At 35.6% G+C, this 18,281-nt stretch overlaps 1 protein-coding gene, 1 long non-coding RNA gene and 1 pseudogene across 2 annotated transcripts; all 3 read right to left on the minus strand.

Annotated features, from left to right (window-relative positions):
* Positions 1-637: 637 nt before the first annotated feature.
* LOC110886875 (aldehyde dehydrogenase family 2 member C4) lies at positions 638-7,518 on the minus strand. The gene is made up of 9 exons (XM_022134744.2): positions 7,364-7,518; positions 7,118-7,260; positions 3,257-3,399; positions 2,941-3,181; positions 2,595-2,858; positions 1,905-2,042; positions 1,687-1,824; positions 1,541-1,602; positions 638-1,090 (listed from the first exon to the last, which is right to left on the minus strand). Exons 1-9 carry the CDS (start codon positions 7,467-7,469, stop codon positions 817-819), a joined length of 1,509 nt encoding a protein of 502 aa, XP_021990436.1. The 5' UTR covers positions 7,470-7,518; the 3' UTR covers positions 638-816.
* Positions 3,772-5,190, minus strand: LOC110886876 (annotated as a pseudogene).
* Positions 7,519-16,597: 9,079 nt separating the features above from the next.
* On the minus strand, positions 16,598-17,983 carry LOC110883716. The gene is made up of 2 exons (XR_002560584.2): positions 17,606-17,983; positions 16,598-17,277 (listed from the first exon to the last, which is right to left on the minus strand). It is a non-coding gene; the product is annotated as an uncharacterized LOC110883716 (long non-coding RNA).
* Between the last annotated feature and the right edge of the window lie 298 nt (positions 17,984-18,281).

An 18,281-nucleotide genomic window follows, 5' to 3' on the forward strand; every position in this document is an offset into this window, starting at 1 on the left:
AACCAGATAAAATAATAAAAACTTATAAGGTGTTATTTATAGTTGTGTAAGAAATCTAATTAAAAATATTTTCTAACTATCGGCTTGTATGATTACAAACATATAGTTTCCAGGGGCACAACATAGTGGGTGCGGTCGACCCTCCGAATTTTTCTTATATGCATAACATGTTGTGGGCCTCAACCAGATAAACAATCATATCGTTTGATCCATGACAAAAACCAATTCTATTATATGCATTAAATCTATTAAAATTACAAATTTTCTTCCAAACTTCAAATGATTAAATTATAACTTATTATTTTTTATAAATGTTACTTCATAATATTTTATGTTTTTTGAAAGAGCTGGTTGCACCTATATAAGAGACATTTTCATATCTATACATAGTATTTGTTTTGTCTTTGGGTTCATAACAATTACTGTCGCATTATAATCTATAGACTTTTTACACATGAGTTATTGACGTTATATTCTAGGGGCCCGAATTTTTTTTTCGCCCTGGCCCAAAATTTTTTCGAGAATTTCGAAGACAGCCCTAAATATACGTTTTCGACCCCCGTTAAGAAATCTCCAGTTTCGCCACCGATCGTTTCTATTCTCAATTGAGTGAAATGATGTTTTATAGCAAGTATGATGATTGGAATAAATTTTTAATCTTATGAAATTTTAAACACATGTAAATATCATCATCTAGTTTTTATAACCTTCTTTTTGTCATTAGAAGATTCTCATTACACCCAACATATATTGGCTTCATCAAAGATATCCAACTTATGGTTATATGATTTTAAATGCCTTGTTATTGGTATATGCTTATAGCCAAGGAGAATTATGAACCGGTGTGACAACTGATTTAACTTGAAGATACTTGTACAACGCCTCCATCCCGAATTCTCGTCCGAACCCGCTCATTTTATAGCCTCCGTAAGGGCAATCCGCATCGAACGCCAAGTAACAGTTAATCCAAACTATGCCTGCACGAATTGATCTCGAAACAGTGTTTGCTATGTTCAAGTCCTTGGTCACTATCCCCGCGGCTAAACCATAACGTGTTGAATTCGCCCTCGCAATCGCCTCCTCGATCGTCCTACAAATTTTGTACATAAAAAAAATAATTTTGTATTTAGGGATTTTTTTTAAGAGTGAAATTCAAGGATTGTCGAGTTTTGTCCTTTATGTTTTCATATCATACACGTTTTGTCCTTTAGGCCTAACCCAGTTAGTTTTTTCAGTTAAATTTAGTCATATGCTTTGTACATGAGAGCATTTTTGTCAATTTAAAGGTAAGTTTAGCGGCAGATTTACAGCTCAAAGCTTCTGCAACCTTTGAATTGACAAAAATGCCCTCATGTGCAAAGCACATGACCAAATTTAACTGAAAAACTAACTGGGTTAGGCCTAAAGGACAAAACGTGTATGATATGAAAACGTAAAGGACAAAATTCGTCAATTGCGCCTGAAAATAGGTATAAAGATAAAGGACAATCCTTGAAATTCACTCTTTTTTTAATTTATTTAGTTTTGAATTTGAGCTTACTTGAACTTGATGACACACATAACGGGGCCAAAGATTTCATCGGTTGCGATAAGCATGTCGTCCTGAAAACATAGAGGAAAATGTATGAAAACCGCTAATACAAGTACACTTACGCACATTTTGTAACGTGACTTAAGTTAGTTTACCTTAACATCGGTGAAGATTGTTGGCTCGATATAATATCCCTTTTCGCGACAAGGGTTTCCACCGGTTAACAATGTAGCACCTTGTCGTTTTCCGTGTTCGATATACGAAAGTACTTTCTCATATTGTGCCTTATCAGCCTACAAGTTAAAGTGTTAGCCTTGCAAGAGGTAACATAAGTTTAAAATATAATTTGGATTCAATGGAAGTTTTTAGTTACTTGTGGTCCTTGAACTGTTGAGGGCTCAAAAGGGTCACCAACAGTTAGCCCTTTCGAGTTTCTAGCAATCTTGGTCACAAACTCATCGTATATCCCTTCTTGAACGAAGATTCGCGAGCTACACACGCAAAATTCGCCCTAAAAGTGACAAATTTATCAATGTAATGCAATTTCGGCCCATTTACTTATCGACAAGTCTATGCATGTTGTTAGCGAAACCATAAAAACATTAGACATAAAAAGAAGAGTAAAATGCCATTTTCAGCCCTGACCCTGAGGTTTGGCCAGTTTTGTAACTTTCATCCAAAGGTTTGTTTTTCCGCATCTGAATCCAAAAGGTTTGAAATCTTGTCATTTTCATCCAGCTCGTTAACTTCATCCATTTTTCTCCGTTAAGCCAGGGATATTTCCGACTTTTTTGCTAACTTAAAGGGCGATTCGGTCTTTTTCACTTAATGTAAAAAGACCGAATACCCCTGAAAAAGACCAAATTGCCCTTTAAGTTAGCAAAACATACGGAAATATCCCTGACTTAACGGGGAAAATGGATGGAGTTAACGAGCCGGATGAAAATGGCAAGATTTCAAACCTTTTGGATCCAGATGCGGAAAAACAAACCTTTGGACGAAAGTCGCAAAACTGAACAAACCTTAGGGACGAAAATGGCATTTTACTCTAGATTTCATATACCTTGTTAGCGAAACCGCCCATAAGAGCAAGATTAACAGCCGAATCAACATCCACGTCATCAAAAACTATGAGGGGTGATTTGCCTCCGAGCTCAAGAGACACTGATTTCAAATTACTGGTAGCGGCGGCTTGCATTATGAGCCGCCCCACTTCACTCGACCCCGTGAAACTCACGCAGTCAATATCCATATGAGAGCTTATGGCGGCTCCAGCCGTCGTTCCATATCCCGTAACCACATTAATCACCCCATCCGGAACACCCGCCTAATTAATAACCAAAATCAGACTCACTCCATCCAAACAAAACAATTTTATTATGTAAACTCAAATACTCTCAAAGTCATACCAGTTTAGCTAAATGAGCACAATATAGAGCCGAAAGGGGCGACTGCTCGGCTGGTTTGACCACCATGGTGCACCCTGCAGCCATTGACGGGCCGACTTTGAAAAGGAACATCCCGACAGGGAAGTTCCATGGGATAATATGGCCAACAACGCCGATAGGTTCATATAACGTGTAGCCTTGCAGTTGGTTTGACAGTTTTAACGTCTTTCCGTAGATTTTATCAGCCGCGCCTGCATAATATCTGATAAACTACGGAGTAAGATCATCGTTTTCGAAAGTAAAATCATCAATAGAAGTTACAACCCTGAATATAGACCTGAGTACGCTGATTCCGAAAGGAACTTCTCTAGCCTTCCCTTGCGATAAAACTTTGCCGACATCAAGAGCGTCGAGTGCTGCTATTTCATCAAGGTGTTGTTCGACTAAATCCACAAATTTCATCATTATCCTTCCTCTCTCCTGTTATAAAACAAGTTAAACGCGCCAAGTTTGTTCAGTTTACTAAAATACGAGTAGAACAGGCCAATTGCGAGAACAACATGATGATGCACTTGTTACTTTTGCTTCAAGTGTAATACAGAAGACGGCATAGTTGTTAATAGCGACCATAGCGGTCGCTATAGCGCGCTTTATGGCGATGCGACTATGTGTCGCTAAGTTGGTCATGGCGATGAATAGCGATTTTAGCGACAGTTATTATTTTTTTTTAGAGAAAAATGTCCGGATAGTCCCTGCGGTTTCACATTTTTTCACCTATAGTCCCCAACTTTCTAAAACTACCTGAATAGTCCCCAACTTTTCATTTTTTGTTCCCGGATAGTCCCTGGGTCTAACTTCAGTTTGTTTTCTCTGTTAAGTGGGTGTGAAATGACAAAAATACCCTTTCCTTTAAAAGGCCAAACCACAGGGACTATCCGGGCATCTTCTACATTTTTAGAGAAAAACCCCACCACCACATTTTCCGGCGAACTTTTCCGGCGAAATTAATTTCCGGCGACTTTAAATCTTGAACGCGAGTTATTCCGGCACCGCCGCCTTTCCGCATGATGGTCGTTGTTATCGTAATAACATGTTATCGTAACGCAAATTGTTGCCGGAATCAACAACTCCGGCGTTAGGTTGAAACAGTACGAAATCCAAGGACACATCCTTAGGGTTTCGCTCGAACACGAAGAACGGATACGCGTTTATTAAAAACGGCGAACACGTTTTCGCCAGAGAAAATCCAAAACAGGAGACATTACTCCGTTTAAATCCGTCCGGAACGTTCCAGAAGACGGAGGATATGACGTTTCCATGACGGAAAGTGAGTGTGTTGTTGCAACGGTTATCTTCTGGTCTAGGTTAAACTTAACCAGAGCAGAATGAATGTTCTCCATCGCCGGAAGTAAGCAGCCGGAAAGTGACGTGTCATTTGACGTCAGCATTTCGTTTCCGATGGCAACGGAGGTGATTTTAGTCGCCGGAAGATAGGGTTTAACGTTGCATTGGATCCAGTTTTCAGCAGCGGATGGATCTTGTAGTTTTGTAAGGTATTCGTTGCCGATGACGAGGGTGAAAGCGATGCCAGTTTTGGCGAATGCTTTGAGGACGGTAGGGTTTGCATCGTAGAGTTTGAGTTTGTTTGCACCGGTGGATTTGACTAAGGGGACTGCTTGCTGTGGTGAGGGGAGGTTGTTGGCGATTTGGCCGTAGTTGATGCCGATTGCGGTTGCGAAGAGTGGTGAGATGGTGAGGAGGAGGAGGGCGGAGATGTGGAGGAGAAGGGTGGTGAAATGGTGGTGTTGTTCCATGAGTGATAAGTTTAGATAAGTTGAGTGTCACCGACTGGAAGTGAAAGTGATGATGGACCAGTTGAGTGTCACCAGTTTTTTTTATTCCCTTTGAGTTCGTTGTTCTCCTTTCATTCTACCACTGGTTCACTTATTTAAACCACTATTTGATTTAAAAGAACCATGATGCTGAAGATTTACAAATGTTTGAAATCGAAGTCTGACAAATGTTAGTTTCCAAGTTCCAACCATCATGCGGAAAGGCGGCGGTGCCGGAATAATTCGCGTTCAAGATTTAAAGTCGCCGGAAATTAATTTCGCCGGAAAAGTTCGCCGGAAAGTGTGGTGGTGGAGTTTTTCTCTAAAAATGTAGAAGATGCCCGGATAGTCCCTGTGGTTTGGCCTTTTAAAGGAAAGGGTATTTTTGTCATTTCACACCCACTTAACAGAGAAAACAAACTGAAGTTAGACCCAGGGACTATCCGGGAACAAAAAATGAAAAGTTGGGGACCATTCAAGTAGTTTTAGAAAGTTGGGGACTATAGGTGAAAAAATGCGAAACCACAGGGACTATCCGGGCATTTTTCTCTTTTTTTTATTTTTTTTTAAATTTTTTTAATGTTATAAAGGGTTATAGCTATAAAATAGCTAGATTTATAGGTTTTTGTTAAATATACATGTAAAATAGCATATATACAAGGGTATTTTGATGTAATATACATATAAAAATTTTCAAAATTCTTTTTCTAGTGTAATCGCTATTTATAAAATTGCCGTCGCTGTTCGCTACGTAGCCTAGCCATGCCTTGTCGCTATTCGCTATCGACAACTATGGAGACGGTTATGTAACCGCTTACCCACATAAAAGGTATTTAAAAAGTATGATGCATGTGTAAATCTACTGTAATGCATGGTAACATGTATGAACAATACAAAGCCTCATATATAGGCTGAAGGAAAGAAAAATTTACACAATGTCTAACAAACTGTAACAAACTCTATATACAAAAAGACTTAAATACCCTTTACACATTTGGTAACCTGTCTAATACCACTATCTCATTAAATTAAAGAGTAAACTTCCGTTTTGCTCCCTGTGGTTTGGTCACTTTAACGGTTTTGCCTCAAACCTTTAAAAATAGCCATTTTACTCCCTGATGTTTTGGTTTTGTTGCCAGTTTGCTCCCTGCGGGGAGCAAAATGGAAACACAAACAATTTGGAAAGAGTTATAGGCGGGGAGCAAACTGGCAAAAAAAAACCGAAACATCATGGAGCAAAATGGCTATTTTTAAAGGTTTGGAGCAAAACCGTTAAAGTGACCAAACCACAGGGAGCAAAAGGGAAGTTTACTCTAAATTAAATAAGACGTATAATTAAGTGTTTTATGCGGTTCTCACAATTCTGAAATAATAACGGTTTAAAAAGCGCGTCCCTGGGTATAAGTTTGATTTCGTAAATCTTCAATAAACCAAATCTGCTTGTGTTAGTAGACAGTTTAGTCCAATTTGAGTTTATTTTATTCAATTTTTACCAAAAATACGCAAAACCATTCATGTGCCTATAACATGTCATCATCTTCTAAAAGATTGGAGTAACAAACTCTAACAGACTATATGCAAAAAAGACTAAAATACCCTCTGCACATATGGTATCAGAATCTATCTTCTTTTTTTTTCAAAGCAACTTCAGAATCTATCTAATACCACTATCTCACTAAATTGTACCCTACATATTGGGGTGTTCATCGGGTTTTTTCTTAGGGTTTTTCTCTTGGAAAAATTGACCCGATAACCAACCCATTTTAAAGTTCGGGTTAGTCGGGTTTGTGTTATTTGGGTTCGGGTTACTTCGGGTCGGGTTATTTGGTTTTCGGGTTTAGATGTAAAATGAAAATAAATGTTTTTTTTAAATATCATCAAAATTCATATTTTTTACTTTAAAAATATCATTAAAGTTCAAAGATTAGTTGACAACATGCTATTATAATATTTAAAAGTCCTAAAACTTAGTGTTCCATCTTTAAAGAATCCAAATCTAAACACTTTTATAAGAAAAAAAAAAGTAAATCTTCGGGTTTTCTTTTTCGGGTTTCGGGTTTTTCCGGTCAGGCTGTTCGGGTTTTTGGCCTGGAAAAAGTGACCCGATAAGCGAACCATTTAAAGTTCGGGTTGGTCGGGTTCGGCTTTTTCAGGTATTCGCTAATTCGGGTTCGGGTGGCTTTGAATTCGGGTCGGGTTCTCAACATCTACCAAAAAAAGCGCATAAATATATAAGTTGAGTTTCATAAATCTTCAGTACGAAACACATCGTCGATCATGGTCAGATTGGAGCATATTCTATTCAATTTTATAAAAACACAAAATCATTCATGTGCATATAACAAAAAAGTAAATGTAAGACGTACGGAACCGGACATGCGAGGCCAGGGACCATGATCAAAAGCAGCACGTGCAGCTTCAACAGCCAAATCAACATCATCTTTATCTCCTTCAGCAATATCCGCTATCTTTTCTTCCGTTCTTGGATCAATCGTCTCGAACGTTTTCCCTTTTTCATCATAAACAAAACCAATATCTTATATATATATAAAACAAACAGAGATGCAACAATTAATCTGAAAAACATGCGGAACTAACAGCAACAAGTGTACCTGAAACAGAATCGACGAACTGGCCATTGATGAAGAGCTTAGTGAAGTGTATTTTGGGTGTGGTGAGTGAAGAGATTGAGTTGCCATTGGTGTGAATTTGAGCCATAGTGTTGTTGGTTTTTTTTGTGAGTGAGGATAATAATGGATATGATGGAAGTTTATAAAGGTGGATTAAGGGTTGAGGTTTTTCTGGTAGATGATTCCATCGGCCGTTCGATCATGATGCTCGTTTTTATCTTTTTTGTCGCCGAGTTATTTGGCAACAATGTCTTTTTAAAATATGGTTAACTTATTTTTTATGTTATTAAGATACTAAGATTAAAGGGCTCTTTGGAATGTAATATTAAGAGACTACCTGTTAATGGAATCATTTTTGAATTTTATCAATGAAAAGCTAGAAGAATGTGACATGTGATAATTTACCATTCAGACGTTACCTCTTAACCATTCAGACTTGAGGTTACCTCTTATTTATTCAGATGTTTTAAACTATTAAGAGGTAGCATCTGAATGGTCATTAAAAGGCTACCAAACAGCCTCTGAGATTAGTAAGACCACGCGCGGTGTGGGCGTGGAAATCTGGTGTGGAGGTCGGTTCACGCTCATCAAACCACCCGATGCTTGGCGTTATGAGTGGGGCGGGGATTCTTCACCGGCATGGGGGACAATTTGGTTGGTGATGTGTTAGGAGATTTGTGATTGGTAATTTTTTTAAACACTAGGTGCAGTGGCGAAGCTTGAGATTTCTGACCGGGGGGTCGAAAACGTATATACCCAAAAATTTCTATATAACCGGGGGGTCAAAATGTATATACCCAAAAATTTCTATACGAAAACTACATACTCTCCACTACTGAGCGGAAAGTTCGGGGGGTCGGTCGCCCCCTCCCGCCCCCACTATGCTACGCCTCTGACTAGGTGAGGCCCTTTCTATGCCCAACAACACCTTGTGTGTTTTTACCACGTCCATTTGCTTACGTGGCTACCATATGGTGTTTAATGCCCCCTTTAAGCCCCTTCACACCGTACAGTCTAAGTATTTTAAATCATTTTATAAGTTTATTAATACAATATTTCACACAGGGTAAGGTTCATGCGAGAACCACCTTTATTGCGAGAACCGTGAAAACCAATGTGAACACAACCAAAAATACCTAAGAAAACCTACCCCCCCCCCCCCAAAGCTAAAATGCTAAAAACTAAACCCTCAAAAAACCTAAAAAAATCTTTAAAAAATAATATTTTTCACATTAAAATCGTTACTAAAAGTAGCGAATTTTTTATAAAAAAAGATTTTTGTGTGTTTTTTAGGTATTTTTGGTTGTGTTCACATTGGTTCTCGCGGTTCTCACAATAAAGGATGGTTCCTAACAGATCCTTCACCTATATATATATATAGACTATGTGTAGTGGGCGTTAAGAAACTGTAGTGGGCGTTAAGAAAGTGACAGTTCACCCACATGGGGCGACAAACACCAGGTGTGTCACTATTAACGTGGGTGCCAAAGGAAGAGGGGTTATAGGTTTAACTAGCGTTAAAGGCAATTAAAACCACACCTGCCTAAGTATCAAATTTTAGGATATGCGTAGGGCTATTTCAATACAGAAACAACTTTAAGAAATGAATTAAGAGAACCAAAATAAACACTTTTATGTATTGCTAAGCATATATTGTGTCAATACCGAAACAACTTTAAGAAGTGAATTACGAGAACCAAAATAAACACTTCTATGTATTGCTAAGCATATATTGCGAGTGAGAGACAGATTAATGGTTTGGTGGTTACATAATCGCTTTATATATCATATTTAATAACGAACTATATGCGGTTATGTGTTTTTCACATTTATTTACTGAAGATTGATTGTGTATTGAATGTGACTATATATGTGTATAGATCAACCAAATAACTTCTTTACTAAATTATATATACATACAAATTTAAAGAGAATGTACAGTAACATAATTAATGTTATTGGTTAGTGTTATGGTAGCTTCTTTTTATGGTTTTTTGTTTTCTTTTTCTTTATATAGCTACATTGGTTGGTTTTTTGTTATTATAAATTATTTTTACATGCATCATTATGGTTTAGACCCTAGAGTTTCACCTAAAAAATACAATTCATGATATAAATATATCACTTATATTGCAACTAAAAGAAATAAAAAAATATATCAGTTATATATTATCAGGGGCGCAGTTTAAGTACGGCGGGAGGGGACGGCCGACCCCCCGAACTTTTTTTAAGCATAATGAACCGAACCAATACCATCCAAACAACACTATTACCGGCACCATATACTCTTTTGGAATTTTCTCGGCGTGACGATATATATAAGTTATAGCAAGCGTCGGTACGATAATAGTAGCGTGACGAATCGAATTGATACAGACCAAACAACATCAATTTGGTTTTCGTTTTATGGTTTTCGGTCAATATATAACACGTGTCGATATCCTCTTGGGCATATATCTTTTGGTTGCTATACCGAGTGTCGTTACCGTACTTAGTACTATAACAAACCAAACTGATACAGACCGGTAGCCCGCTGCGAAGCGCGGGAATTCCACTAGTTATTACCCAAATGATAACAAAGCCTAGAGTCGCCACAATTGCGGAATTTGCTCCTTGCAAATTTTTATTTGTTCGAGTATGCAAATAAATTGCGAATACGATCCAAGTAATAAAGGCCCAAGTTTCTTTTGGATCCCAACTCCAATATGATCCCCATGCTTCATTAGCCCATACTGCTCTTCAGTGGCGGATCTAGGATTCCGACCAAGGGGTAACGTTTTATAAATAAGCCGTAACGAAATAAAAAAAACGTCAAATTTTTCCAAAATTTACACTAATTTTTTCAATTTTTTTTCAGACCAAGGGGTGGCGGAAAGATATAGGTCCGCCCCTGCTGCTCTTGAAAGAATACCTATGGTTAAAAAGATAAATCCTCACGCGGGAGGGTGAGACTCTCTTATTAGCTACTAACTTGACAGATTCCTGGTCGAAGCGGGCTAAGCTGCTATAAAGAGCGAGAACCAGCTAAGTTGAAGATGATGGGAATTTTCCAATTCGATTGGGTACTTATCGCGGACCCTGGAGAATCTTCGTATTCTGTCTACATCATATGTATCTAGTAAAGGATTGAAAAACTGGGGTCTACCCTTCTCCCCTACGTACTGATTGAAGAGGAGGGGCCTTTTGGAATAAAACATAAGGAGCATAAAAAAAGGATAGCCTGATTCACGAGCTCAGGTAAAACAACATTCTAAAACCTCAAACAAACACAGCTGAGTTTATGAAAAAATATATATATAATTTCCATGTGTGTTTATTAAGATCTATAGCTATAATTATTTTTAAAAAAATAGAACTTATTTTCAAACTTTCACTACTATAGTTAATATTTTTTTTCCCACATGTGTGTGAGTGTGACTAAAGGAAGAATGGGTGAAAATACAATTAAGTGTGCGGCAATTATGTGAAGGTTAAAAGAACTAATTATAATAACCCGTGAATTTTAAAATACCTAAAGTAGATACAAATAAGCATAATCTCATAGTTTTACAAGAAACACAGGGGTATATCCAAATGGGCAAATGGCCGTTCTCTATGTTAAAGAAAGATTATTTCGGTTAATTATCTTATTGGCATCTTATAATTGGTATCAAAAGACATAAAAAACAAAGAACTATTAAACTTGTAAACATGTTTATAAACGTTTCTAGTTGTTGCTACAAATTTTAGTGGATTGAGCCTTGCGATGGTGTTGCATGAGTGTTAGCATTTTTAAGTTCGGATTGAAGCTATAACGTTTAAATAAACTCGATAGAAGGTATCTTCAATGCTAGAGCCGTGGAAGATACTTTCAATGGTTAAATTTGTATCAAGGGCATGTTTGGGTAAGCTTATTGAAACAACTTATTGACTTATTGGCTTCTTGGAAAAGTCAAGATTTTGTGACTTATTGACTTATTGGCTTTTCCCCCTCACATACACTCTCTTTGCCAAACATCATTTTAGAGCTTATGACTTTTCAAAAAGCCAATAAGTCATTAAGTTGTTTCAAAAAGCTTACCCAAACATGCCCTAAGTTTAAAAAGTAGATATCTTGTGTGCAATATATATTAGGAGAATAAAGTAAACGGTTGTCACTCTCTTATGTACAAATGGTAAAAGGCCTAACATTGTGGGACGAACCGGAGTGAATTGGAATAAAAAAAAAAGGTCCGACCTAGATACAGGTTATATCTCTCATCCAGTATAACCGGTCGAATTAAAATACAAGTAACGCAATGATAAATTTTTCTTGTATGTAAATAGTAAAAAGGTTTTTTCTTACTAAGAACGATTTGATGTTGGTTAGACCTATGTTTTAGTCTTCCGTTTCATTCAAACCATTATTTCTAAGAAAATAGTATCTATATTTTCTATAAAATGAGAAAACCAAGTGACATAAGAAAAGCTGAGGTGACAGCTATAGAGGTTGTTCAACAGTGTTTTTCTTATGTCATTATTGTATCATAAGTCTTAATTTAAAATACATTTAATTCAAACCTTTGTCCTTCATTTAAAAGTCAAAGTCTACATTTCATTCAAAATTAAAACCTCTGCTCTTCAGACTTTGTTCAAATCTCTGCTCTTCATAAGAAAAGCAGACCTTTGGCCAGATTCAAAATTCTGGCTCCAAATTTAAAATTCAAACCATATATAAAAAAAATTCAAACCATATATTCGAACCCTATAAATAACATATATGAATCTGGCTCCACATTCAAATTTCAATTCATTTCTCTTACTCATATTTGCGAGCATATCTCTCTCTCTCAAATGCATAGCTCTCATGATTCAGCCGGTTAATCTCCGATTACAGTTCTTTGTTCGAACATTTGTTGATTCTGTTTACACAATATCGTTCCAATATCATTGTTCCAACATCGTCGTTTCAATGAAGCTTTGTTTCACACATCAACGTTTCAACATCGATGTTGCGATATCATTGTTGCAACATCGCGAAAAGTTGCATGATCTACCTTCTTTGATGGGAGAGTTGAATTGTTCCAACATCGTTAAATGCCAATGAAGCTTTTCTTATGTCACTTGGTTTTCTTTTTTATAGAAAGTATAGATTGTTGCAACATCGTGAAAGTTATATGTGTTACTTTCTTTGATGGGAGAATTGCATTTTAGGTTTGTGGTTTATTTTTATTAAGTGTAGTTATACTAATTTAATTTGATGTGTGAAGAAACAAGTGTTGATAATGTTGATAGTTTTTATTAACAGTCACATTTTAAAGTATGTTAATATCTATATTGATATATTGATAGTATCTAATTAAATGCATATACATAAAAAGATATAAATGCAAAAACTATTTCTATAATCTCATGTCACCAAAATACGATTCTATTATAAGAGTTTCATGAACTTTTTTTATTCTTTCTTATTGTGAAATATTGGTTTTAGAATGAAACCTAAAGGTAATTATCCGGAACTGGTATAACATTAACAGGTTAGTGGTTAATTTTAAATGTCGATTTGTAACCGGTTATAAATGTTTAGTAGAGTAAATTGTCAAAATCGTCCATGAGGTTTGGGCATGTTTTTCAATTTCAACCAAAATAACTTTTTCGCACCATATTTTCCTTCACTTTTATGATTTTTTGCCATTTTCATTCAAGCATCAACTTTTTTTTTTTTGCCAAAATTGTCCCTAAGATTTGAGATTTTTTGTCATTTTCATCCAAATATTTGACAGAAAAAATAAAACAAATTAGAAGTTTGGATGAAAATGACAAAAAATCTCAAAAGTGAATGACTATTTAGTACAAAAAAGTTGTTTTGGATTAAACTGGCACACATACAAAACTAATGGACGATTTTGGCAATTTACTCTATTTAGTATAAGAACCAGTTATGAACCGGTTTCTTAATCGGTAAACCAAAAACAATCAAAAAGAAAAAGGCAAAAAATACGGTTAATTAACCAAACCGGTTAAAAAATTAACTAGACTAGTTAAAAAATAAACGGTTAACTTCAAAAAGTAAAATTAACCAATATAGTTGATTAACCGAATCGGTTATTGAAATTAACCAGTTTGCGCCTCTAAGGCTCTAACAGAATGATGATGAGCAGTTAAAATAAAGTGGTATTTGAGGCTGATTTATTTTAGCCCAATTATGAGGTGGAGGGCGTGGCCCAAGTTTGACAATATTTGAGCTATGTTTAGCCCAATTATAACCTAGAGCAATAGGCCTCATAATATGTTAATGAGAAAAAGAAATCAAATTCCCCTTTGCTCAATGCTCATTATGTCGTTCGAAGATTATCAATTATATTAGTGGGTGCTTAAAAATCGAAGAATAAGGTGTCTAATTAATATATTTATGAAAGATTAGAATAGACATGTTTTTAGAACTGTTTTGTTCAGATATGAAAATGCAATAATATTTCTAGATGAATTTGTTTCTCTTCTCTTCTCTGATGAGGCTAATTTTATTCTCATAGTACCATATAGAGAGTGAGGGTTCTTCAGGAGCCGAACCAAGCGGACCTTTGTTCATTGCTTGGCTCGTTTACAAACCAAACCAAACCGAGCCAATTGCTTCGTTTACAACCGAGCGAGCATTTTTTTGAGCGAGCGGCGTGCGATTTTGACAACCATAAATTTGGGATACTTCCTTCGATGTTTCCATTGTCGGGTGACAACCAAGACTGTCTTAGGATGAGGCTCAGGCTGAGGCCGGCGAGGCGATGAGCATACTGTAGAAAACAATTGTCTTTTTGTGGTGTAGGGTGCTAGCGGGAAACGATTGACGACGAGCGACTAATGAGAGAAAGAAAGCAAGACTGTCCGTTGCACGACTTAGGGTTGAAGAGATAATCATAATCCAGAAAGTTAATATGGGTTAAAGATAATTCAAGTTAGTTAGAGATAAAATTAGTTTGAATTATTTGTTTATTAGATAGGTTTATTTAAATTAGAGTTTGAGTTGGACTAGAAATAGTTTATGTTTAGTATAAATATAGGGTTATGTATTCAGTTTTATTTCTCGAGTTCAGTTTAATAATATAAAGAGTATGAGACGTGTTAGTCTCCAAATCGTTTGTGTTTGGTTTTGTGTGTTCGTTATTGGAAGCCTGGACCAACATTTACTATTAAACTTAGTGTTAATTTTTTATTGGGTTGATTGGGTTAGTTGAGGATAAATATAATTATATATATGCATATATTGGGCTAGACCTAATTGAGTGGTATGCATAATGTATATATATTGGGGCATTGGGCTAAATCTAATAGAGTGGTATGCATAAACGATAAATATAATTGTAATTTGTGTGTATAGATAAAATTATATATATAATAAATTATTTCGAGCCGAGCGCACGGACCCTCATTTGTGCTTGGCTCGTTTACAAACAGAAACAAACTGATCGGCTCGTTTACAACCGAATGGAAAATCGAACAAGTATTTTTTAAGCGAGTTGCAACTGATTTGAAGAACCCTATGTAGAGTATGCATGGAGTCTGTTAAACGAGAAGGTTTCTTTTGGTGTAATATTTCTTTTCTTCTTTTTTTTGGCCGTAGAACAAAATTTTTATATAAAAATATATCGTTACTTCATTGTTAAATATTGATAAAAATTAAAACTAACTTTTTAATATGTAAATGAAAGTTAATTATAAATCTCTTTTATTTAGTTTTAACTTTTTTAAAAGTGGTTTTAAGTAAACAATTATTTAACTAGTTTAATACCCGTCCGGTGGACGGGGTTTTTAATGTCATAGTAACACCAAGTATTCTTTTCTTTGCATTCACCCTAGACAAAACATTATATGTTTCAAATAGTGCGTTGGTATGAAAGACTGAAAGTAATTCAAACATCAATTCAAGCCAACCATTGACACATAACTAAAAATGATTCGTCTCAAACTAAACTATTTGACCCGTTGACAAACCCACCAAATCAACTATACTGTTATACTCTAAACCCATCAAAGATATGAAAGTCAAACCCAAAACTGAGACAACTGAATTCACACGATTTTCATCAACAAAGCTCTCTTCTTTAACCTTTAACTTAAATTATACTTATTATAAATAACATTCCTTACAATTATGTGAATCTCTCTTCGTCTTGCTCTTTTATGTAATACATATATTTGGCAGAAATTCCCATTATGTCCTCACTCGTTTCTTGAAATGCAGTTTAGTCTTGTATTTTGTAACTAAAGAATATATGTTTAGTTTTCATTAACTGTCTGACGACTCCTGTCACATTGCTAATTTCCATCACTGTTAGTTGTAACTTTTTTACTTCATCTCCGTTCACCCAACATGAGTGGCCGAATTTTGGTCATATGATGTACCCACTTGGCCGAATTTTGGCTAATGAAGCACTGGTGGGTAGCAGGGCCATTTTGAGTGTTGTTCCGTGGTGTTCCACAAACCTAACAAAATTAAAGTCATGACAATTCCTTTAAAGCTAACAATAAAACACATATTGTAAAGGAAAATGAATTGTTTTCATGCTTACCAGTAGGTTGTCCTTCACTAATATATATGTAGTTATAACTAATAGCTTTTTAGTTTTTCATGTAAATTAAATAAAAAGATAAAAAACCTTGCAGCAGCAACAACCAAAGGGATGGTCATCTAAATATGACCCAATCCCATAAGGCATAATTCCCGTGGTCAAAGCTGTTGACATGGTGTTATGAACACTCATCCAGGCCCAACTTATACTCATAAGACTAATGTTGGCCCAACTGGTAGCCTAGTTAAAGAGAAGAAATAGGCCCAACTAAGAATGAACTGCATAAGCAACCGATATAAGGCGTGGAAAGAAGAAAATAGGGCAGGTATGATTCTATGAATCTATGTGTGAAGTTCTAGTTTCCCATCTCCATTAATCTCTCTCTGTAATAAGTTTCTATTCCCATCTCATTCTGTAACCAATTTCTTAAGAAGTTAATGAAAATCTTAGTCGATTACTTAATAGTTTTGTGTTGGTTTGCATAGTTTTATTGAATCACTTCACATGGTTTTCTCAAACCCAACACAGTCAAAGCTAATTTCCCCCTCTCACCCGTGACTTTGTGTATCTTTTATATTTCCTCACCTATAAATAACTACATTGAAATAATATTTATATCATAACAAAAAGTCTTGAATTGTTGATTGTATGATAAGTGTTTTTTTTGGTAAAGTAATGCTGTACATAAGAAAAACATGGAACACACAACAATCGTAATGCTTTAAAACAAAAATACAACATAAACCAGTACTAAAAGCATCTCACTTTATATTTTTTTGTTGTTTTTTTTTTGTTTATGTGGATCTCACTTTATATTTTTTTGGTCTATGTGGAGATATTAGTCTCAATAAAAATAAACCCTTACGAGGGGGCTCTTTTTTAACATAGACGAATATACAATATACAATTAATATAACAAAAATAATTATAAAATGACATAACTATAACAATAGTATCGATACAATAATTTATGGCATTAGGGGCGACATGCTATATGTCTTCGCTAATGCTCCAGTTTATTGTAGTGACAGCCCCGAAGTGCCATCAAATCCAGCATAAAAGCTATATGATTGCTTCAAAGAGGCTTCAATGTTTGATAATCCAACATTATGTAGGTTAAATACACATTAGCAATTTAAATAGTATTAACATATCTTATTCAACTGTTTTAGATACGAAGCATAACAAATAAATAATTAAATTACATGAAGAAACGATAATGTACTTACAGAGCTTCGACTAATAACATACTGGGAAAGCTTTCCTTCACTTCCAGAATTTGTAAGTTGCATTTGTAACATCCAAATCGATAAGTTATAAGTCAAAACTTAAAAAATTTACCTGGTTTTTTTGGTGATGGAAATGGTGTATTTGCTACAGCCAAAAGGAGAAAAACATGAAATTCAAGCCAATATTTGGGAGTATAATCAGTGCTAATTGAACCAAGGTATAAATTATAAAAGAAATAATATGAAAAAAAATATTCGTCCTTGTTTTTAAATTTGATTTTTAAAACAAATCCAACTTAAGGTGAATTAATGGTAGCAACGGTAAAAAAAACATAACTGTGCTGATATTCGAACTTGAGTTTTCAAGGTGAACTTGACCTTATTTTTTTCTTTTAAAATCCCAGAAAACGAAATTCGACTTCTAGAGATGTAATAACTATGATAACTATCAAATAACCAGTGGCGATTGTTACCTTGAATCGCGATTAACATATAATCAATCGGTACTGGTTGCTTCGACGGAAATCGTGGCCCTTGTTCCATCCAGAACTCATTTTGTAGAAGCCTGTGATGGCGGTTGTTTAACAAACAGGAGGGACGATTTAACAGTATGCCTTCTAGCATGGAAACCATCGATGGCACCACTTGAGTCCAGAAAAGAAGATTATAGTGGAACGCGAATATATAATGAAACTGTTAGCATGAAAACAGGAGAGTGGGGATCCGAAAGAAGAGGCGGTTTTGACGAGTGGATTCAAATGAGGTAATTGTAGGCCACGTGGGGAAGGTAACCGCTGATAACATGGAGTGTGTAGGAACCCATTAACCCAGTTTTGTAGGGACGTGGACAGGAAAACATGCTAGCAAACAAAAAAAAAAAAAAAACCGTCCAAAACCACCGAAATAGCAGTTAAAATTCAGAGTTTAAATGGTTGAGATTTAATCTCAGCCTGATCTAATGGATGATATTGATTTAAAAGTTGGTTAGACTTAATGGGAACCATATATATATATAATTTAAAACATGTAATTGAAACCAAACATCCCCAACAACAACAAATAGTATTCCATGGCGGACAACACCATTCACAAGTAACCAAACCTTAGGTGCACTACCTAAAATAGAAATAGTACCCCACAATGACACGA

The sequence above is a fragment of the Helianthus annuus genome, chromosome 10 (assembly GCF_002127325.2).
Source record: "Helianthus annuus cultivar XRQ/B chromosome 10, HanXRQr2.0-SUNRISE, whole genome shotgun sequence".
Classification (NCBI taxonomy): Eukaryota; Viridiplantae; Streptophyta; class Magnoliopsida; order Asterales; family Asteraceae; genus Helianthus; species Helianthus annuus.

Coding starts and splice junctions, on each gene's coding strand:
- LOC110886875 (XM_022134744.2), bottom strand. CDS start 7,469: ATGGCTCAAATTCACACCAATGGCAACTCAATCTCTTCACTCACCACA. Junction 2,043..2,594: donor TGGGCGGTTTCGCTAACAAG/GTATATGAAATC, acceptor TGTCACTTTTAG/GGCGAATTTTGCGTGTGTAG. Junction 1,825..1,904: donor CAACAGTTCAAGGACCACAA/GTAACTAAAAAC, acceptor TTTAACTTGTAG/GCTGATAAGGCACAATATGA.